Genomic DNA, 17,421 nt, shown 5'->3' with positions numbered 1-17,421 from the left:
GAAAAGTTAAACTGATTTGAGTGCATACCTGGCAGCAAGCACAGCTTATGTCAAATCTCTCAATGCTCACTAGATGGCCCATTTAGGCTGTAGTGTTAAGAAATTAGCTTAGTGTTATCTGGATCTCGCTGAAGCTTAAGACTGATGAGTGCTGCTCTTCACAAACACCCCCCCCCCCTCTACCTCCTCCATGGGCCAAGACTACTGCTTTTCAACAGTACCTACAACATGAAAAGCAATTAAGAAGAGACTAGTACTGCCCTTCAAGCAAAATAAGTCTCAAGTGCTTGAAAAATGCAGAGGTTCATTTCTTCCAGAACTTCCATTAGGGGTTTTGGGGCTGGAATTACTCTCACTCCTACTCCCACATCAGTGAGTGGTTAAAATTTGACTGCTCAGTTTCAGGACAGGCAGCCATGCAGGTTGATCTAACTCACATGATTCTGCCAAACCAAACCCCCTTCATCATCACAAAAATCAGAGAAATATGCAAAAGGCTGCAAAAGAAAGAAAAATGCAATTTTATCACAAAGAATTTTGAACACCATCCCCTTTCATCCACCGGTAAAAAATGAAAAACACAGAAGAAAAGTCTGATACCATGCTTTTAATACAAACTTAAAAAATCTGGAACAATAGAAACTGTACAGCTTTTAGATCATTCTTAAACTAAACCAAAACACTCTAGAATTCCGCCCCCCCCCCCCATCATATATATTGCACAATGTTCCAAATACAAAACCCCTCAAGTTTGTTTTCTCTCTGGTAAATAAACTAAATTCTCTTGATAGCCCCCCTTCCACCCACTCCCCCCCCCTAAAAAAAATAAAGTTGAAAACAAAACCAGTTACCCTCTTCAACATTCATAATTTAAGATCCAAAATGATTGCATTTTCCTGTACAAGATTTTACAATTGTCGATTGGTTTGAAGGAATGAAAGGGTAAGTCGAGAGAACATGGGGGCTGGTGGGGGAGGGGAGGGAGAGACTTTCCTTTCATTAAATTCCTTTTCTTTTTTTAAAAAAATATTTTTTCCTTAAGAAAACTTCTGAAAAGAAATTACAATTTTTTTTAGAAATATATATACCTCTTAACATTTTACAAAATGTAGCAAATTATTATTCTTATAAACAGAAAAAAAAAGTTAAAAAAAATCCAACATCAACTTAAGAACCAGGTAGGTTAGTGCCAATTTAAAAAATAAAAAAAAAGTCAAGAAAACAAAATTAAGTGTTGAACATCTAAAAGAAAGACAAATGGTTTTCCACATTGCTCAGAATGTACTTGTGAAGCTACTGTATATGTTATACAGTTTCATCATACTCTTGAAATACAAGGGAAAAAAAAACCCCACACTGATTCCTCCTCAATGTCTTGCAACATGCAAGATTCCCAAAGAGGCTCCCCCCCTTACATAGTAGGTGCTCATTCACTAGATATGGTGAATTAACATCCACTATGCAGGTTGTATCTAAGCTTTCATCTAGTTCTGGTGATTGCTGTTCCACATTTACATGTTGTTAAAGGAACTGGGGAATGGGAGAAGCCATTTTGGCATAGGCCAAATTGCACTTGTCCAACTTTTTTTTTTTTTTTTTAAGTTCTCACACACGTATGGGTCCAGTGCATCCCACCAGCAAGCAGTCAGCATTATGTGACAGGCAGTCCTATTCCTGGCAGTCTTCCTGGTCACTTGCATGGTACTTTTGTTGGTGCCTTCCTATGCTTCTCTTCTCTAGAATGAGTGCTGCCTGGTGTCCAAATTGTCTCTTGCATGTCATGTGGAAGAACTGAGGGGCCCAACAACTGATGGCAGAAGAATTGGAGGTCCAAGAACTATGCAAGGAGTCTCTCTGGCATAGAAAACACCCTGAAGAACACGATGGCTCTCGATGCAAAGGCAGTTGTTCACAGTGACAAAACAAAAAACAAAAACCCACACACTAAAATGTACAAGCTGAAAGAGGTAGGATCACTGCAGAACACCAAACAATGTCAACAATATTTACGTAACACTTTTTTCGAGTCAGTAGGTCAACAGTTCCCTGGGCTTCAGTAGCCATTTCTGTCACTCGTCCCTGTTCACAGCCTTGTCAGTCACTGCAACAATTTAAACATTTTGCCACACATTTAACACCAGCCTTGAAACAAAACCTCTGACCTCAAAAACAAGTGCTCATAGTTAGCAAGGATACTTGATAAATGATTCAGTTTATGCATTAGCGGCAACTGAAATACTCGACAAAAAAAAAAAAAAAGCCAGACATAGGAGTGCACAGTAGGGAGCTCACCTAATAACCCTCCACAAACTACAAAAGGTCAACTAGGTAAAGTCTCAAATTCCAGAGCAGTGGCATTTAGTTGCACTCCCTCCCCTTCCTGCCCCAATTGCCACATTTTTTAAACACATTAAAGCTCAGGCAACAGGACATTTCCAGTTTTCTAAAAGTTTCTCTCAATCCATCCCATTCACTTAGCGTTAGCGTTCATCCACATTCTCAACAAGCTTCCAGCATCATACAAAAGGTCAACAGCACACAGACAAAGCCAGCAGACTCCCTGGAGTGGGGAGCAGCTGTGACCAAATCCTACTAGTGTCATACAGTAACAAGTCTTACTTTTGACTGGCCCCTTGTCTTTTCCCACCCTTACCTACATTCAGTGTTCTGTACATCAATCCATTCTGTTAAAAAAAAAAAAAAAAAAAAAGGGCACTGTACAATCCAGTACCAGTCCTGGAGTCTCTCCTGTATCTCAAAATGTGCTCCTTTCCTCAACTTTGTCATCAGGATCTTTCGAGATAATACACATTCTTGTCCAATAGCTAAGAGTGGAACACCCAACTGTTTAGTCACTAGGTACTTCCCAGAAGAAATAATTTCATTCTTCAAGGAGCTTTAAAACACAGCCTGCCATTCATGCATCTGTACATTAAACAGAACAGATTAAACAAACAAACAAAAAAGTCCACAATATCCATGTGGGTGCTTAAATTTAGAAGCAAATTCAGGCTTCCAAAACCTGTGTTAGGAATGATTAGGCACTGGGTGTGAAGTGGAGGTGAGGGAGAGTGCTTAAAAGTATTAATAATTCAGCTCAGAGTGCATCCGTGCATTTGTGCAATTTTGGAGGTCACCAAGCCCTTATGCAAGGTGTTCCAACACAAAGGGGAGAGGGAAGAAGGGGAAATCAAGAGTACCACTCTTTACAAAGCAGTGACACTCAAGTGTTCTTCTAACATTAACACTGATCATAAAATAAGGTTGACAAACATAGCAGCCTTAACAAGAAAGTTTGTTCTTTACCTTGGTTGCTTGCTCTCTCTTACCATTCTCCTGAAAGGAGACTAGTAAACTTTTTAAGCTGTTTCATGCCCACAGGCTCCAAACTCTTACCATGAACTTTATATTTTTTCAAATCCAAAATATCAAGCACCAAAAAAGTGAACAACTATTCAGCCTCTTCTCCCCAACTCCAACCCTTGCCCCCAACTGAGAACCTTCAGTCTAGGTCACTACTAAGCCAGAGTTTAGGATGGAGAGAAATGTATGTCAGAAAAATATTTTTTTTTTAAGTGCATCACCTCCAATTTATTCCCCAGGACAAAATTCTGCATAATCAGGCCAGGAAAAGAAAATATACACTTCTCCAACTATGGGGAACCCTTGAGAACTGCAACCAAAATACTGACAAACCCCAACCCCCACACACAACTACCTCTTCTCATTTTAAAGAAGGAAAGGTTGGGCACACAAAGGGTAATGCTAATGACTCCCAAAAGCAAAGTACCAATGGAAGCTATCCCTTAAAAAGGCCACAGATATTCAACATACATACGGAGCACCATCTGATCTCCAAGCCAGGAGCAAAGCTACAAGACAGCAAGCCTTATGGAGGCAAGCAATCCAATGACTGAGTGGATCACCCAAAGTAATAAAAAAAAAAAAAAAAAGGGGGGGATAAAAAAAGTTTGAGGAAAAACAGACCCTGAAATAATGGGCTAATATAGTCACATACTTTCAACAGAATAAATCCAGATACCCTCTGGAATGGGGAAAAGAAAAATGTTTCTGGGAAACAAAAAATTTCTACTGATGTACTGGGAGCATGTTCGTAATAAGAGGGAACAGGGAAAAGAATGGTGCTCCATTACACAGGATTAGCCACTGTCTCTCCATCCTCTTGGCATAAGGTCCAAATTCTATCACGTTTCCCCACTGGTGCAGACAATGCTAGCTTTTGTGGTGTGTTGGTAGAAGGCGGTAGACTATGATACTCATCTAACATCACATAGTTTCTCTCCCTCCCCTTTCTTCAAAACAAGTTTTTCAGTTCCCTGTAGAACAGCCAAGCAGCTCTGGCAGCCACACGGAGGCATCTCATCCATCTGGGCCCTGAACAGAGGTATCTTATGGAGGAAATGAAGAACATGGTTATGCTGATGTCCGGCAAATGCTCAAGTTCTCCTGATGAATTGGAGGAACAGTGAGGAAGAAAATTAAGCTTATACCATTCTCCAAAAACAGAGCAAATTGTAGAAAAAAATGGCAGAAAAGGCTAGTCACCTGACTATATTAAAAAAAAAATTCTTCACAAGTGTTCTGCAACAATATGACAAATTGTGGTTTGTCTTCCAGTAGCTAATTTATATAACTTTTTTTTTTTTTTTTGCAAAACCATTTCTTAGTTTGCCAGTACTACAGGTTGAAATGGCTGGTTAGGATACTGCATCGTGTTGAAGTTGAAGTTGAGCCCTTCCACAAACTGAGTCTTCTCCATGAAGAGGCCACTGCTAGTGCTACTGCCACTGAAGACTTGAGCCACATCAAATGCACTGTTAAACTGGGCTGGACTAGGCAGGTTTTGGTTCTCACCATCATAGAAGAGGCCAGAGGAACCATTGTAAACAAACTCCTTGGCATTGGGGGAGAGTTGAGACTGAGGCACCTGATTTGCACCAAAATTCAGAGTGTGCATAGAGAGAGAGAGGCCCTTGTGCTTCATCAGGGTGTTGGTGGGTGACCTAGACATTCTCTGCCCACCTTTCTTCATCTTAGTAGAGCCAAATTTTGTGGCAGCAAAAGTAGCAGTAGTAAAAGTGATGGGCTGGGCCGAGCGAGGAATGAAAGTTGGGCTTGGAGACTGACCAAAAGATGGGGAGGGTGAATTGGATAAGGAATTTTCCTGGCTAGTGATGGGAATGAAAGCCTGTGCTTCAGGGTTGAAGCTGCTCTTTATCTCCTTGTCCAGCTCCACAGTGCTCTCCAGGTCATCCAGGTACAACACTTTCACAGCACCCTTCTCGCCTATTTGATAGGATACTTCAAAAGGATCAATCCAGACACTCAGCTCCTCGGGAACATTGGCCCTCACATCATCAATGTCCAAGCCACTTCTCCTGGCTGCTTGCTCCACCACTGGGTCCACAGTCTCTCCAATGTGCACACAACGGAACCCAGAACCTTTCAAAGGTTTTTCAGGGTACCAGTGACCATCATACTTATTTTTCAGCAGTCTCTCTAATTCTTCCCCAAACAGGTCAGCTCGTCTTCGGGGCAGTTTGTTGTACAAGTATGAAATGATGAAATTCAGGGCAACTTTAATCTCCAGATGCATACTCTTTCACAGCAAAGAAATTAGGGCAGTGTATAAAAAATAGATTAGTCTCCAAACAATCCTAGAAAACAAACAAACAAAAAAAAAGTTAGAACTTCACTATGCTCTGCATTTAACAATTGTATACACACATATCCTATATAATAATTCTCACCTCCAACGTTCTAATGTGCCTGGGACCGTGCCTCTCTCAGAGGTGGTCTGCTAGGCAGGCACGCACTGACGTCAGTGACAGCTGATTCCAAAGCAAGGAGAGGAGTAGGGAAGCACGCGAAGCGTGTTTCCCTACTCCTCCACCTGCATGGGAATCAGCTGTCAGTGCACCGCTCGTGGCAGGGAGCGGGGCAACACAGAACCCCCCCCCCCTCGCCGCATCACCAACCCACCCCCTCACCCGACGAGCATCAACACCCCGTGTCCCCTCACGCACCTCCCACCGAGTTCCACACTCCGCCCTCCCTCCGATTTCAAAACCCCCCTCCCCCTGCGTTATGGCCCCCTGTACCCCCCTTCCGCGACCCTGTCGACCCCCCCCCTTCCGTCGAAAACCATCCCCCGCCGCCATCCAGTACCTCCCTCTGCTGACGGGGGACCCCAACCCCCGTCAGCCGAAGTCCTGTGCTGGCCTTCACGGTGTTCCTTCTTCAATGATCTTCTGTTCAAGTTCCTCTACGTGCGTCTGACGTCAGACGCACACAGAGGAACTTCAACAGATCATTGAGGAAGCAACGCCGCAAAGGCCAGCATAGGACTTCGGCTGACCAGGGTTGGGGTCCCCCAAGGCGGTGGGGGACGGTTTTTGCCAAGAAGGGGGGGGGGGTCGACAGGGTCACGGAAGGGGGGTTCAGGGGTCCGTAACGCGGTGCGGGGTGAAAATGGAAGCAGGGCGGAGTCTGGAACAACGAGGGAGGGTGGGGGATGGCCTTGCTAGCGCCTGTTTCCTTCCCATCAGAAACGGGCATTTTTTTTCTAGTATATACATAAAACAACTAAGATTAAACTATATTTTATTATACCCATCCAAGGAATGTAGATCGTGCAGGCTAAAAAGATGGTTTAGAGATTTAATTGAAGACATCCAAAATATACCTGTGAAAGGGGAAGTACTACCAACAGGAGATTTTAATATGCCACATGTTGATTGGGGTAACCTTATAGTGTACTCTTTTAGAAGCAGGGAGATCCTTGATCCTCTACAAGGGGAACTATTCCAGCAGTTGGTAACAGAACCTAAGCAGGATGAGGCAATACTGGACTTAGTGCTTACTAATCTGGAGAGTGTTTCAGATGTTATAGCAGGTGATCACCTTGAACCCAGTGATCACAAGATGTGTGGTTTAAAAATAGGTTAGTCCAGTGGTTTTCAAACCTGGTCCTGGAGGCACGCAAGGGAGGTAGTGCATGCAAATCTCTCTCGTGAATATTCATTGCAGATATCCTGAAAGTCTGACTGGCTAGGGGTGCCTCCAGGACCAGGTTTGGGAACCTACTAGAACGCAGGAAGACAGGGGACAATATCTAGAAAAGCCAAGATAAGCTGGCAGAACACTCAGGAAAGCAAAGATGCAAATAGAAGAAAAAGAAAATAGCCAATACATTAAAATGGTGGTGGATGGGGGAACAAGACTTTTTTTTTTTTTTAAGATACGTTAAGTTCTAGCTGCCCCCACTACCCGACCTTTCAATATTTCTCTAGAGTTGAAAATGGTCCCAGAGGGCTGGAGAAGAGCTTTTGTGGTCCCTCACCACAAAAGCAGAAGGAAGAGGTTGGGAACGACAGGCCAGTAAGTCTGACTGTGGTAAGTTAATTAATGGAAATGCTTTTAAAACAAGAGAATAGTAAAGTTTTTGGAATGCAACGTATTAAAGGACCAAGGCAACATGCTTTTTTACTAAGGGCAGGTCTTGCAGACAAATCTAATTTCTTTGACTGGGTGACCATAGAGTCAGATTGAGGGACAGCACTAAATGTGGTGTATTTAGATTTTAGAAAAGCCTTTGGCAAGGTTCCGCAACAGTATGGGCACTGAACTGACTGAGTTAGGAACTGGAGATTGTAAGCTCCTTTGAGCAGGGACTGTCCTATGTTAAATTGTACAGTGCTGCATAACCCTAGTAGCGCTTTAGAAATGTCAAGTAGTAGTAGTTGTGTGGAAGACAGAGGGTAGTGGTAAATGGAGCTCATTCTGATGGCAAGGATGTTACCATTGGTGTGCAGCAAGGTTTGGTTCTTGGGCCAGTTCTTTTTAACATTTTTGTAAGCTGAAGGGCTGTTTGGTAAGGTTTGCCTCTTTGTGGATGATACCAAAATCTGCAGTAGGGTACACTCCCCTGATGGTGTGGATTACATGAGGAAGGACTTAGCCAAGCTAGGAGGAATGGTTTTGAATTTGGCAGCAAAAATTTAATGCTAAAATGCAATATCATGCATTTGAGCTGCAAAACCCAAGGGAATGGTACAATTTAGGGGGGTGAAGATCTTTTGTGAACAAGAGAGGAGCAGGACTTGGGTGTGATCGTATGTGATGATCTTAAGATGGCCAAACAAGTAGAAAAGGCAACGATGAAAGCTAGAAGGATATTTGGGTGCACAGGGAGAGGAATGGCCAGTAGGAAAAAAAGGAGGTGATGATGCCCCTGTATAAGATTCTTGTGAGACCTCATTTAGAATATTGTGTACAATTCTGGAGACCACACCTTCAAAAAAGATATAAATAGGATGAGTCGGTCTAGAGGATAGCTACTAAAATGGTCAGTGGTTTTCGTCATAAAGCGTATGGGAACACTTTTTTTTCCCCTACATTTGTACCCCGCGTTTTCCCACTCATAGCAGGTTCAATGCGGCTTACATATATTATATACAGGTACTTATTTGTACCTGGGGCAATGGAGGGTTAAGTGACTTGCCCAGAGTCACAAGGAGCTGCCTGTGCCTGCAGCGGGAATCGAACCCAGTTCCCCAGGACCAAAGTCCACCACACTAACCACTAGGCCACTCCTCCACTCAGACTTAAAAATCTCAATATGTATACTTTGGCAGGAGAGGGGACATATTTTATTTCTGCATCTGTACCCCACATTTTCCAATCTAGATGTTATGACAGACATTTAAATACCTACGCGGTAAATGCACAGGAGGCAAGTCTCTTTCAACTGAAAGGAAGCTCTGGAACGAGGGGGGCACACTGAAAATACTTCTTCACGGAAAGGGTGGTGAATTCGTGGAATGGCCTCTTGCTGGAGGTGGTTCAGACAAAAACAACATTTGAAATCAAAATTGCTTGGGACAAGTACATAGGATCTCTAAGGAGAGTAGATGGCATGGATGGGCAGACTGGATAGATATGTTTTTTATCTGCCTACATTTTTATGTTTTTATTAACTTAGGCAATGATAGAAATGTTATCAAATGCTGCATGTATTATACAAAAATCAGGTTTGTAAAATTTTGTATTTTCACACTAGTCCTACAGCATTCCAAAATAAATAGCACACCGCACGATGCTGAAAGCGTCTGGACTTCTGGCTTTAGAAAAATAGGTCAGGATTTTTGATATTTTCTTTTTGTTGAGGTTAAACTAAATCACTGTTCAAAATTTGCCCATCTACTTTGAATTATGTGATTCTTCCTCATGTAATAAGCATATCTGTGTGAGCTATCATTCTCTGGCTGGCTGGAGGAAGAAAGTCAGTAACAGGAAATCTTTTTTTGTAACTAGGACATAGTTTTAAAACCCTTTAGTGTCCAATGTTCCCGTAATAAGCCATATGGGAACAGATTGATGGGAACATTGGACACTAAAGGGTTAAGTTACAAAAGCATTTAGCATAAACCACCTATTCTGGCCACATCCTTCCATGACACACTGGTAGGCGTGCTACCTCACTTTGGTGTATCAGATACAAAGATATTAAATAGTTTCTATGTTACAGGAGAGATAAGCACAGCAGAAATTGCAATGGCTTCTTCTGCCTTTGTGTACTAGACGCTATGTTTATTAGTAGTATATTTGGATCCTGGAACAGAGAGACTGCTGTAAGCATTAAAAAAAAAAAAAAAAAAAAGCTAGCCTCACTGCTCCACAACAGTAAAGGAAGAATGTGATTTAACAGAACCCTGGTTTTAATACTAGGTTCAGAAACATTGTGCCAAGGTTAAAAAAAAAAAAGCACCTCCCCCAGTCCTACTCTAGAGTGCAGTGTGTGTTTGCTGAGCCCTCTGCAGTCCTAGGGTTTTGCTTCCATCAGGCAGCACTGTATGCATGAACTCTTGGACCAACCTCCAGGTAGCCTCATCAGATTTAATGTTTCAATATTTAAACCAATACAAAGAAACAGGGTGCCACAACATTTTTCTCTGGTCTGGGGAATACTGAAGCAACAGTGGATGCAGCTTTTTGCTCACTTCATTTCACTACTATATTCACCCAGGGCCAGCATCCAGTTCTACTCAACTCTTAAGTACAAAAGTTCCCTAAAGTAGAAGATGTCAGCTGTTCCACACATCAACGGACAAAATATCCCATCTATGAAACAAGGAAGGGGGGGGGGGGGGTGAGTAAAAAGGCGATAGACGATGGCACAGTTACCTTTTCAAATATAAAAAATTACTGAAGTGGTCTCGAGAAAGCTGGCTTCTCAGAAGCAATGAAATAAAAACAAACGTTGAAAGGTATAGGCCGTGCACTACCTTTCTATATGGAGCTACAAGTCACAACCCACTGTACCTAAATGTAATTCACCTCACGCTACTACTGAAAAAGTTGAGCACTAAATTGAAAATCCCAACTACTACATCAACTAGATTTGGCAGAAGCTGCAGTTCACTGGTTTATCCAAAGCAGAAAGGAAAACCAGCACCCTGTGGTGGCACCAGATCCTCCCCCCTTCACACCAACTGGTTTATCACAATATGGAAAAAAAAAAAAAAAAAAAGACAAGAACCCTACTTAAGCAGGCCACAGACAGCTACAAAGCTCAAGTTATCATTATCAATCAAGCAGGCCAAAAGGAAAGCATACTTTCTAAAGCTAGCAGGAGCTATTATTTAACCAAGTCTACAGGGAGATAAGCAGAAAATAAATACACAATAGCGCTTATTTGAGAAACAGAGTCCAAATAAGCAACCGGGACAAATTAAACTCAAGGAAGAAGGAAAAATGTTAAGGTTTTCTACTGCTAACTATAAAAACTACAACAGAGAAAAGTCTAAACAGCTTCCACAGACATGTAAACAAGTATAAATACTTAAAAGCAAACCAAATCCTCCATGTACTGTTTCATTATGCAATGGTTGTCTGACTGGAAACCTAAAACGACCACCTTAGCTTCATATTTAGTTTAAAAGCTCCAGATATAGTTTAAAGGCTTTCAACCATCAAAGAAAACAAATAGTCTCCACTCAGTGATGTTAAAGAGCAGGTTAGAGTTCAACAACACCCCTGAAAAACAAGGCTGGAGGAATAATCTGCCATTTTAGGTAGACGACCACACCCAACTGGGCAAGTAGTCTTATTCTCTCACCACGATCCTGAGCCAACCTCTGGCAATACTCAATTGCTCTCTGCTCACTGGCTCTTCTAACCAGCAGTTATCACAACCTTGATTTTTTGTTGCAGGGATAAGGTTAACTACTGCTACAATCATTAGCCTACCTCGTTACCATTTCACAGCACTTCAACTTGCCAAACCCACAATCCTGCCTTGCAACCTTCTAACTAGGGATAAGGTTAACTACTGCTAGAATCATTAGCCTATCTAGTTACTATTTCACAGCACTTCAACTTGCCAAAACCATCAACCTGCCTTGTAACATGCAAACTAAGAAGGGAAAGAAGTTGCAGACCTTTTCTTTAAAAAAAACAAAAACAAAAAAAAAAAAACATGCTGTTCTGTCCCCATACATACAAAAGAATGCCTCCTTGCAGACCTGCAGTTTCTGCTCAGCCCAGAACCTAGGTACTGCTCCTCCAGCACAGCAGGAGGAATAAAAGATGATGCATTTTCAATAACTAACCAAAGGCAATTTCTACAAAATGATGGTTCCTACAGCTTTCTGGGCAGTGTAGTTTTTTCCCTTGCAGTTCTTCGACAACGTTGCTCAGTGACCTATTTTCCTGGGAACTTCACTTCCCAAAATGCTTTGTCACTCAAGACTAAGCAAGCAAAAATTTTCCACCACACATGCGCACTCCGTCCTTCCACCCCCACACCCATTGCTCAATGCAAGCGAGATCCTGGATGGCCCTACCCCCACACCCTTTTCCTCTCAGATTCTTGTTATTCATTTTTATCCTTCTACAGTGTTGCCCGAGATATTAAAGCCACAAGGGCACAATATGCTGCTTTGGTCTCTGGTTCAACATCCCTTAAGTTAGGATTCCCATACGGAACAAGAACTGGTTAAGTAAATAAAACCACTAGAAGGGCCCCTCAAAGGCTAATACTTAAGCAATCCTCCATTTGGGGGGGGGGGGGGGGGCGCTGCATTATCTGACTTCCCTTCCCTCGGGTACGTTCTGATTTTGTTTCCCTAAACAAACAAAAAAATCTTCGATATTATAATATTACACATATTAACGGGGCATTTAACTAAACGTGACCGCCTTCCCCCGTCGTGTGAAATCTACACCTTGGTAGTAGTGTACATACACTACGCAAAAAAAAAAAACAGAGTTCAAGTCACACTGTCACTTGCAGGATCCCGCACACCCTCTAATCTACACTGCCTGCCAAACTAACAAAACCCAGCTTTTTAGGTGAAGTTTTTAAGCTTCAAGAAGGAAAATATTAAGCGACCGTAAATCAAGGCTTTAAATAGCGAGGACAATTCTCTACCCTGCCTCAGCAAGGATAAGCATCCTTCATTTTACACAAACCATAATTAAAAATCAGAAACACAAAAGTACCATATAGAAAGCTAATAAAGCTTATATTTTTTAATTTATTGCATTTGTATCCCCCATTTTTCCACCTCTTTGCCCCATTCCGAAAAAAAAGGGTGTTAAGTGGGCTAAGAATAAGATAGAAGCCACAAATTGTCCTACAGGGGCAAAGTTTAACAGAAAAGAATTTGAAGAAACGCAGTAATTCAACGGGGCGGAAAACCCCCCCACCAAGTGGAGGGGTGCATGACCCCCCCCCCCCCCAAGGCTAAAAAAAAGGGTAACATTATCTTTACAAAGCGCGAACCACAGGAGGGAGGGGGGATCTTTTGCTAAAGCTTAGCTCGAGTTATCTGCAGCAGGGCCCATAGGAATAAAATAGGCCCTGTTATAGATAACTGGACTTAAGCTTTAGCAAAAGACAAGATTCCCCTCAGTGAGGTGCAGGGAAGAGGTGGCCTGGCCGCTCCTCCTTACCTCTCTCTCCCCAGTACTTACTTGGCGGGCGCGGAGAGGGAAGGTTTCTTCTTTTCTTTTAGTGTCGGTGGCAGCTGTTTGGTTTCTAGTCTTGGCCGGCCCGGGCGATTACCTCTTTCTCTTGAGTGCGTTGTGCCCGAGCTGCCTCTCTCCCCGGCCCGAGTGAGCAAAGTCAGGCAAAAGTTTCACCCTTAGCAACCCCGCGCATGCACACCGCTCTACACGCCCAGCGCGATGCGGCAGCCCATCGCCTTGAAGGGAGGGGGGGGGGGGGGGGAGAGCCGGGACTTCTTTCCAAAGACAGGCCAAAGGGGAGGGGCGACAACTTAACTCTCTCCTGACCAGAGCGAAAGTGACTATTATCCTGCCGTCTCTTTTCGCTTTCTGGTTTGTAACTACCTTAGCTGCTACCACCTAAGTTTCTTCAGTTTGTAGTAACTGAAAAGCCTCCACCCCGCCAGTCTGCGCCCACAGCGGAGCGAAAGCCTCTGCCTTAGAGACTGCCATCGCACCCCTAACTGCTTAACCGGCTGATCCAGGCCGCGTTTACCCATTACTTATAGGGTTTGTACAGGCTGTACTTCCCCAAGAATCTAGGAAGCTACAAGTTTCCGCAGGCCAAAACCAGAACTGGATCAGCCTATTCGGTTGACCTGGGTTGACAACATCATGTTTTATTTGAAAGATTTTGCCGTGTCCCTGTTGGGCTCACAATATAAGTATGTACCTGAGGCAATGGAGGGTTAAGAGACTTACCTGAGATCAAAGAAGCTGCTGTGGAATTTGAACCGGCCACCAAATATTGCAGTTATTACAGCACCAGGGCTGAAGCTAGATCTGCCAGCCTTCCCTCCACCTGGCACACAGCTGGCCAAGGCCAAGTGCCAGATGCTCATTACCTTCCATTTCAGACTACATAAAGATATTTTTTCTTATTATTAATTTTTCTTGGAGTCAGTCAGTCAGTGCACCAAGTATCCTTAACTGTTGCTAAGATGCACATATTATTGTTTTAATGAACAGGGCAGGGAGTAGGGCAAAGTATTGTTTTTGTTATTGACCTCTCTGTACATATCTTTATTCTAATGTTGTTACTATAACTTTGTAAATAACCTTTTTCTCTAGCGGTAAATGTATTATTTTGGCAACTCATACATAATGGTCATGCCACTAAAGTTAGCTGAATTAAGATTAGCCAGGAACTGCACAGACATATTTGATCTTTTGTTTGCATCCTTTACCTTCTTGCTGGTAGGTATGTCAATAGCAGAGCTTGTGGAGACTGCTAAGGACAATTCAAGGCAGAAATCCAAGTTAGCTGCAAATGTTTTCAGCTAATATGTACTGCAGCTGCTTGAAAGAAGAAAAAAAAACCAAAAAACTAAATGGTGACTCTACCTACTTCAGGTGACATCTAAAATAAATCCTCATGTCTTTGCCCTGACATTTTAGAACAAGAAGGCATGGTGTGAGGCTCTAAGGAAGTAGCCATCAGGAAATATTTCATCACAGAAACTTGTGGTGGATGCATATAATTATCTCCCAGGGGAGATGGTAGAGGGATAAAGAAAACCAGACAAAAGCAAAAGGTTAGGAATGACCAATGCAATAGTCCAGGTTAATAGCACAAGTTTTTAATAAGCGTGTATATAATCACATCAGTACAATAAAGCTGACATTTGCTTGAAGATGGACTCAACACGGTCTGTGTTTCGGCCTATGCCTTCATCAGGAGTCCAATACCCTAGCAAACACAAGAGTATCCTGCAGAAAAAACGCTGTAGATTTGGCTAGAAATCCACAATCTCATGTATTCTTCCAAACGTAGCTACATCATTACCACAAAAAGAAAACTAGGACAGAAGAACAGTGCTGATGGCCACCCATCTTGCAGTTTTCCATGCCCTTCCAAGAGGGACACCAGCACATTATCCATGGTAAGGCGCTGGCAAACAATGCTGCTGATCTGCTAGGGTCAATAGCAGCCTGAATTCCATCATCAGAGGCACCCAATGACTGGATCCTTAGCTAAGGGGAAAGGGTAGGTAAACCTGGAAAATCAAATACTGGCGGCCTGGAAATCTGCATGTAGCATTGGTTTCTGTTTCATTTTCTGCTTCCCATTCCGTGACCAACAGCTACCAGTTTTATCAGCATTATTCCTTCCAACCCAATAGAAACGCTGGGAAAAAATGACACAGATGAAAATGGGCCAGACTGAACTGGGGGGGGGGGGGGGGGCAGAGAAAAAGTCTGAACCCCCCCTACATATGCACAGAGGCTATGGAAATAATTTCATATGGCACCACTCCAATTTCTTGCAGGGCTAACTTGGTAATTCTGATGTGTATTTTATTGACTTTATTACATATTCTCTGTAAAACCTAGTGACTGAACTATGTAGCTTGTGACTGGTTGCTATGTATACTGCCACCTGGTGGTGAAGCATACAAGTACCTGTTGCCTTGGGACAGTAGTGCCTTGTGCTTAAACTGTATTGATCTATCCTTTCAAATCTGTTAACACTGACATCTAATGGCTATCACAACTGATTTCATTTTATTATTCTTTCCAAACTCACAGAATATTGGCATATGACACCATTCAAACCACCCAAGCCATATTTCCTCCAGGTCAGACAAACACACACACACAGCCAACATAAATGCAGACTGGTTGGAAAGAATTCAATGAAACATGCTCCACATGCTTTCTCTACTTGTTTTTGAACACATAGTACCTAAATAAATGCCACAGGCGTTTTAGTTAAAATGAATTTGAAAAGCATCAAATAAGAGACAGACATACTAATGTGCTTAATTAAAAGACATACCCTTTCTGCAAAGGTTGTGGTTGTCAGAAGCAGCGTCACTAAGGAGATATGTCCCTACCACCAGCAGTGTAGCTGCCCCAAAAAGAATGGAGTGAAAACTGTTAAGCTGTTCTTTTTACAATACTACTACTAACTGCTACACAGTACCATCATCTCTTCACTATTTCTTTCCTGTTTTTCAGTGGACTGACAGGGCATAATAGAAATCACTAGTAGGGTCAGGGCCTCCTCTTACTCTCTTGCCTATCTATATGTTCCATCTTTGCTTATACCCTACACTGTCAATTAAAATGTTCTATTACATATCGTGTTGACATTGTAAGTAGTATACTCTGCCTTACTTTGTATTATTATTGGAATAATTTTACTCCTGTAATTGTCTATTGCTCATGTTTGATTTATTCTTACTGTACACAGCCTTGAGTGAATTCCTTCAAAAGGGCAGTAAATAAATTCTAATAAATAAATAAAATAAATAGTAGCAAAATGTTGTTGATAATGCTTTTCTACAGATTGTTAGCAAGACCTCATCTGGAAGTAGTGTGTCCAGATCTGGAGGCTGCACCTCTGAAAGAATATAAACCAATCCCCAGACTAGGGCCTGCCACAGGACATTTCATTTTGTTTCATGTACAGCAGCAGCAAAGGCAGAAGAACAATGAGACTGGCAACAAAGTCACAGACCAAGTAGAGTTGCCACTGCCCCACCTCGCCCCCAGCGGCCTTTTTAGCCATTTCAAATTCCCATATGGCCCTTCTCATGAAAAGTTTGGGGCCTCTGACATAGATAATTCTGGAGGTAGTCCATCACACTAAAGATTTAAGAGAGTCAACGAGGACCTAAATACACACACTGCTATAGGATAAACAAAAAAACCCCAAAGCTAGAAATGGTGCAATAAATACACTGGTTTCATTGGGAAAAAAGTTTTAGAACATAAGCATATGAGTTTCCAGTGGGGATCATTCATGAGGAAAACTGGAATACATTAAACATTCATTTATAGAAAGAATGATAGATGCTAGGACCAGCCTCAGGGAAGGTAGGGAAAGGGGAATGGAAACCAACTTTAAAGAAAGACTGGGAGAAAATAAAGGATTCCTAAATAAGGGAGGAATAAAGCTGGAGTCAGATCAAGAAGGGTCTTGGCTACTTTCTTAAATTAAATCAATTGAAGTCTACTGGGAAGAAAAGGTGGGCCTTAGGGTTCTATCTGCTATTATGCATCTTATTTCTTTGACTCTACTGGATTCCCAGCTTCAGATTTCACTTATTCACAGCTAGGAATCTTCTGTGAAAAGCTCATGCTTTCTTTAATTCTGTTACCATTTTTGTCCTTCCATCTCTGTCAGAATGCTGTTCTATGTTCCCATCATTTCTGTTCAGAAAACATTTCCTAACGTTACTCGTCTACCTCCTTTTAGACTCATAATGTGACCTCTTATTCTAGACCATTCTTTCCTGTGAAAAGGTTGTCTTCTTGAGCCTTACTGAAACCTTTGAGGTATTTAAATGTTTGTCATATCCCCCTTCCTTTTTCGTACCTGTTCTTTTCTCAGTTTCAACTTCAGCTTGTCAGAAAAATGCTCTGGGGATGCACAGATGAAGG

At 42.3% G+C, this 17,421-nt stretch overlaps 1 protein-coding gene across 2 annotated transcripts; it reads right to left on the bottom strand.

The window, feature by feature from the left end:
• Positions 1-592: 592 nt before the first annotated feature.
• On the bottom strand, positions 593-13,122 carry LOC115474742 (protein Tob2-like). Of its 2 annotated transcripts, none has more exons than XM_030210397.1 (2): positions 12,979-13,122; positions 593-5,678 (listed from the first exon to the last, which is right to left on the bottom strand). In XM_030210397.1, the coding sequence occupies exon 2, from the start codon at positions 5,615-5,617 to the stop codon at positions 4,685-4,687; it is 933 nt and encodes a 310-aa protein (XP_030066257.1). In that variant the 5' UTR covers positions 5,618-5,678; positions 12,979-13,122; the 3' UTR covers positions 593-4,684. The 2 variants fall into 2 exon arrangements, with proteins under 2 accessions (XP_030066257.1, XP_030066249.1); XM_030210389.1 differs by having other exon boundaries at positions 13,000-13,122.
• Positions 13,123-17,421: the final 4,299 nt, after the last annotated feature.

This window comes from Microcaecilia unicolor, chromosome 1, assembly GCF_901765095.1.
Source record: "Microcaecilia unicolor chromosome 1, aMicUni1.1, whole genome shotgun sequence".
Taxonomy (NCBI): domain Eukaryota; kingdom Metazoa; phylum Chordata; class Amphibia; order Gymnophiona; family Siphonopidae; genus Microcaecilia; species Microcaecilia unicolor.
This window is presented reverse-complemented; position numbering and strand designations above follow the sequence as displayed.

What these genes read in the sequence shown, in the direction of transcription:
- LOC115474742 (XM_030210397.1), bottom strand. Translation starts at nt 5,617, where the DNA reads ATGCATCTGGAGATTAAAGTTGCCCTGAATTTCATCATTTCATACTTG.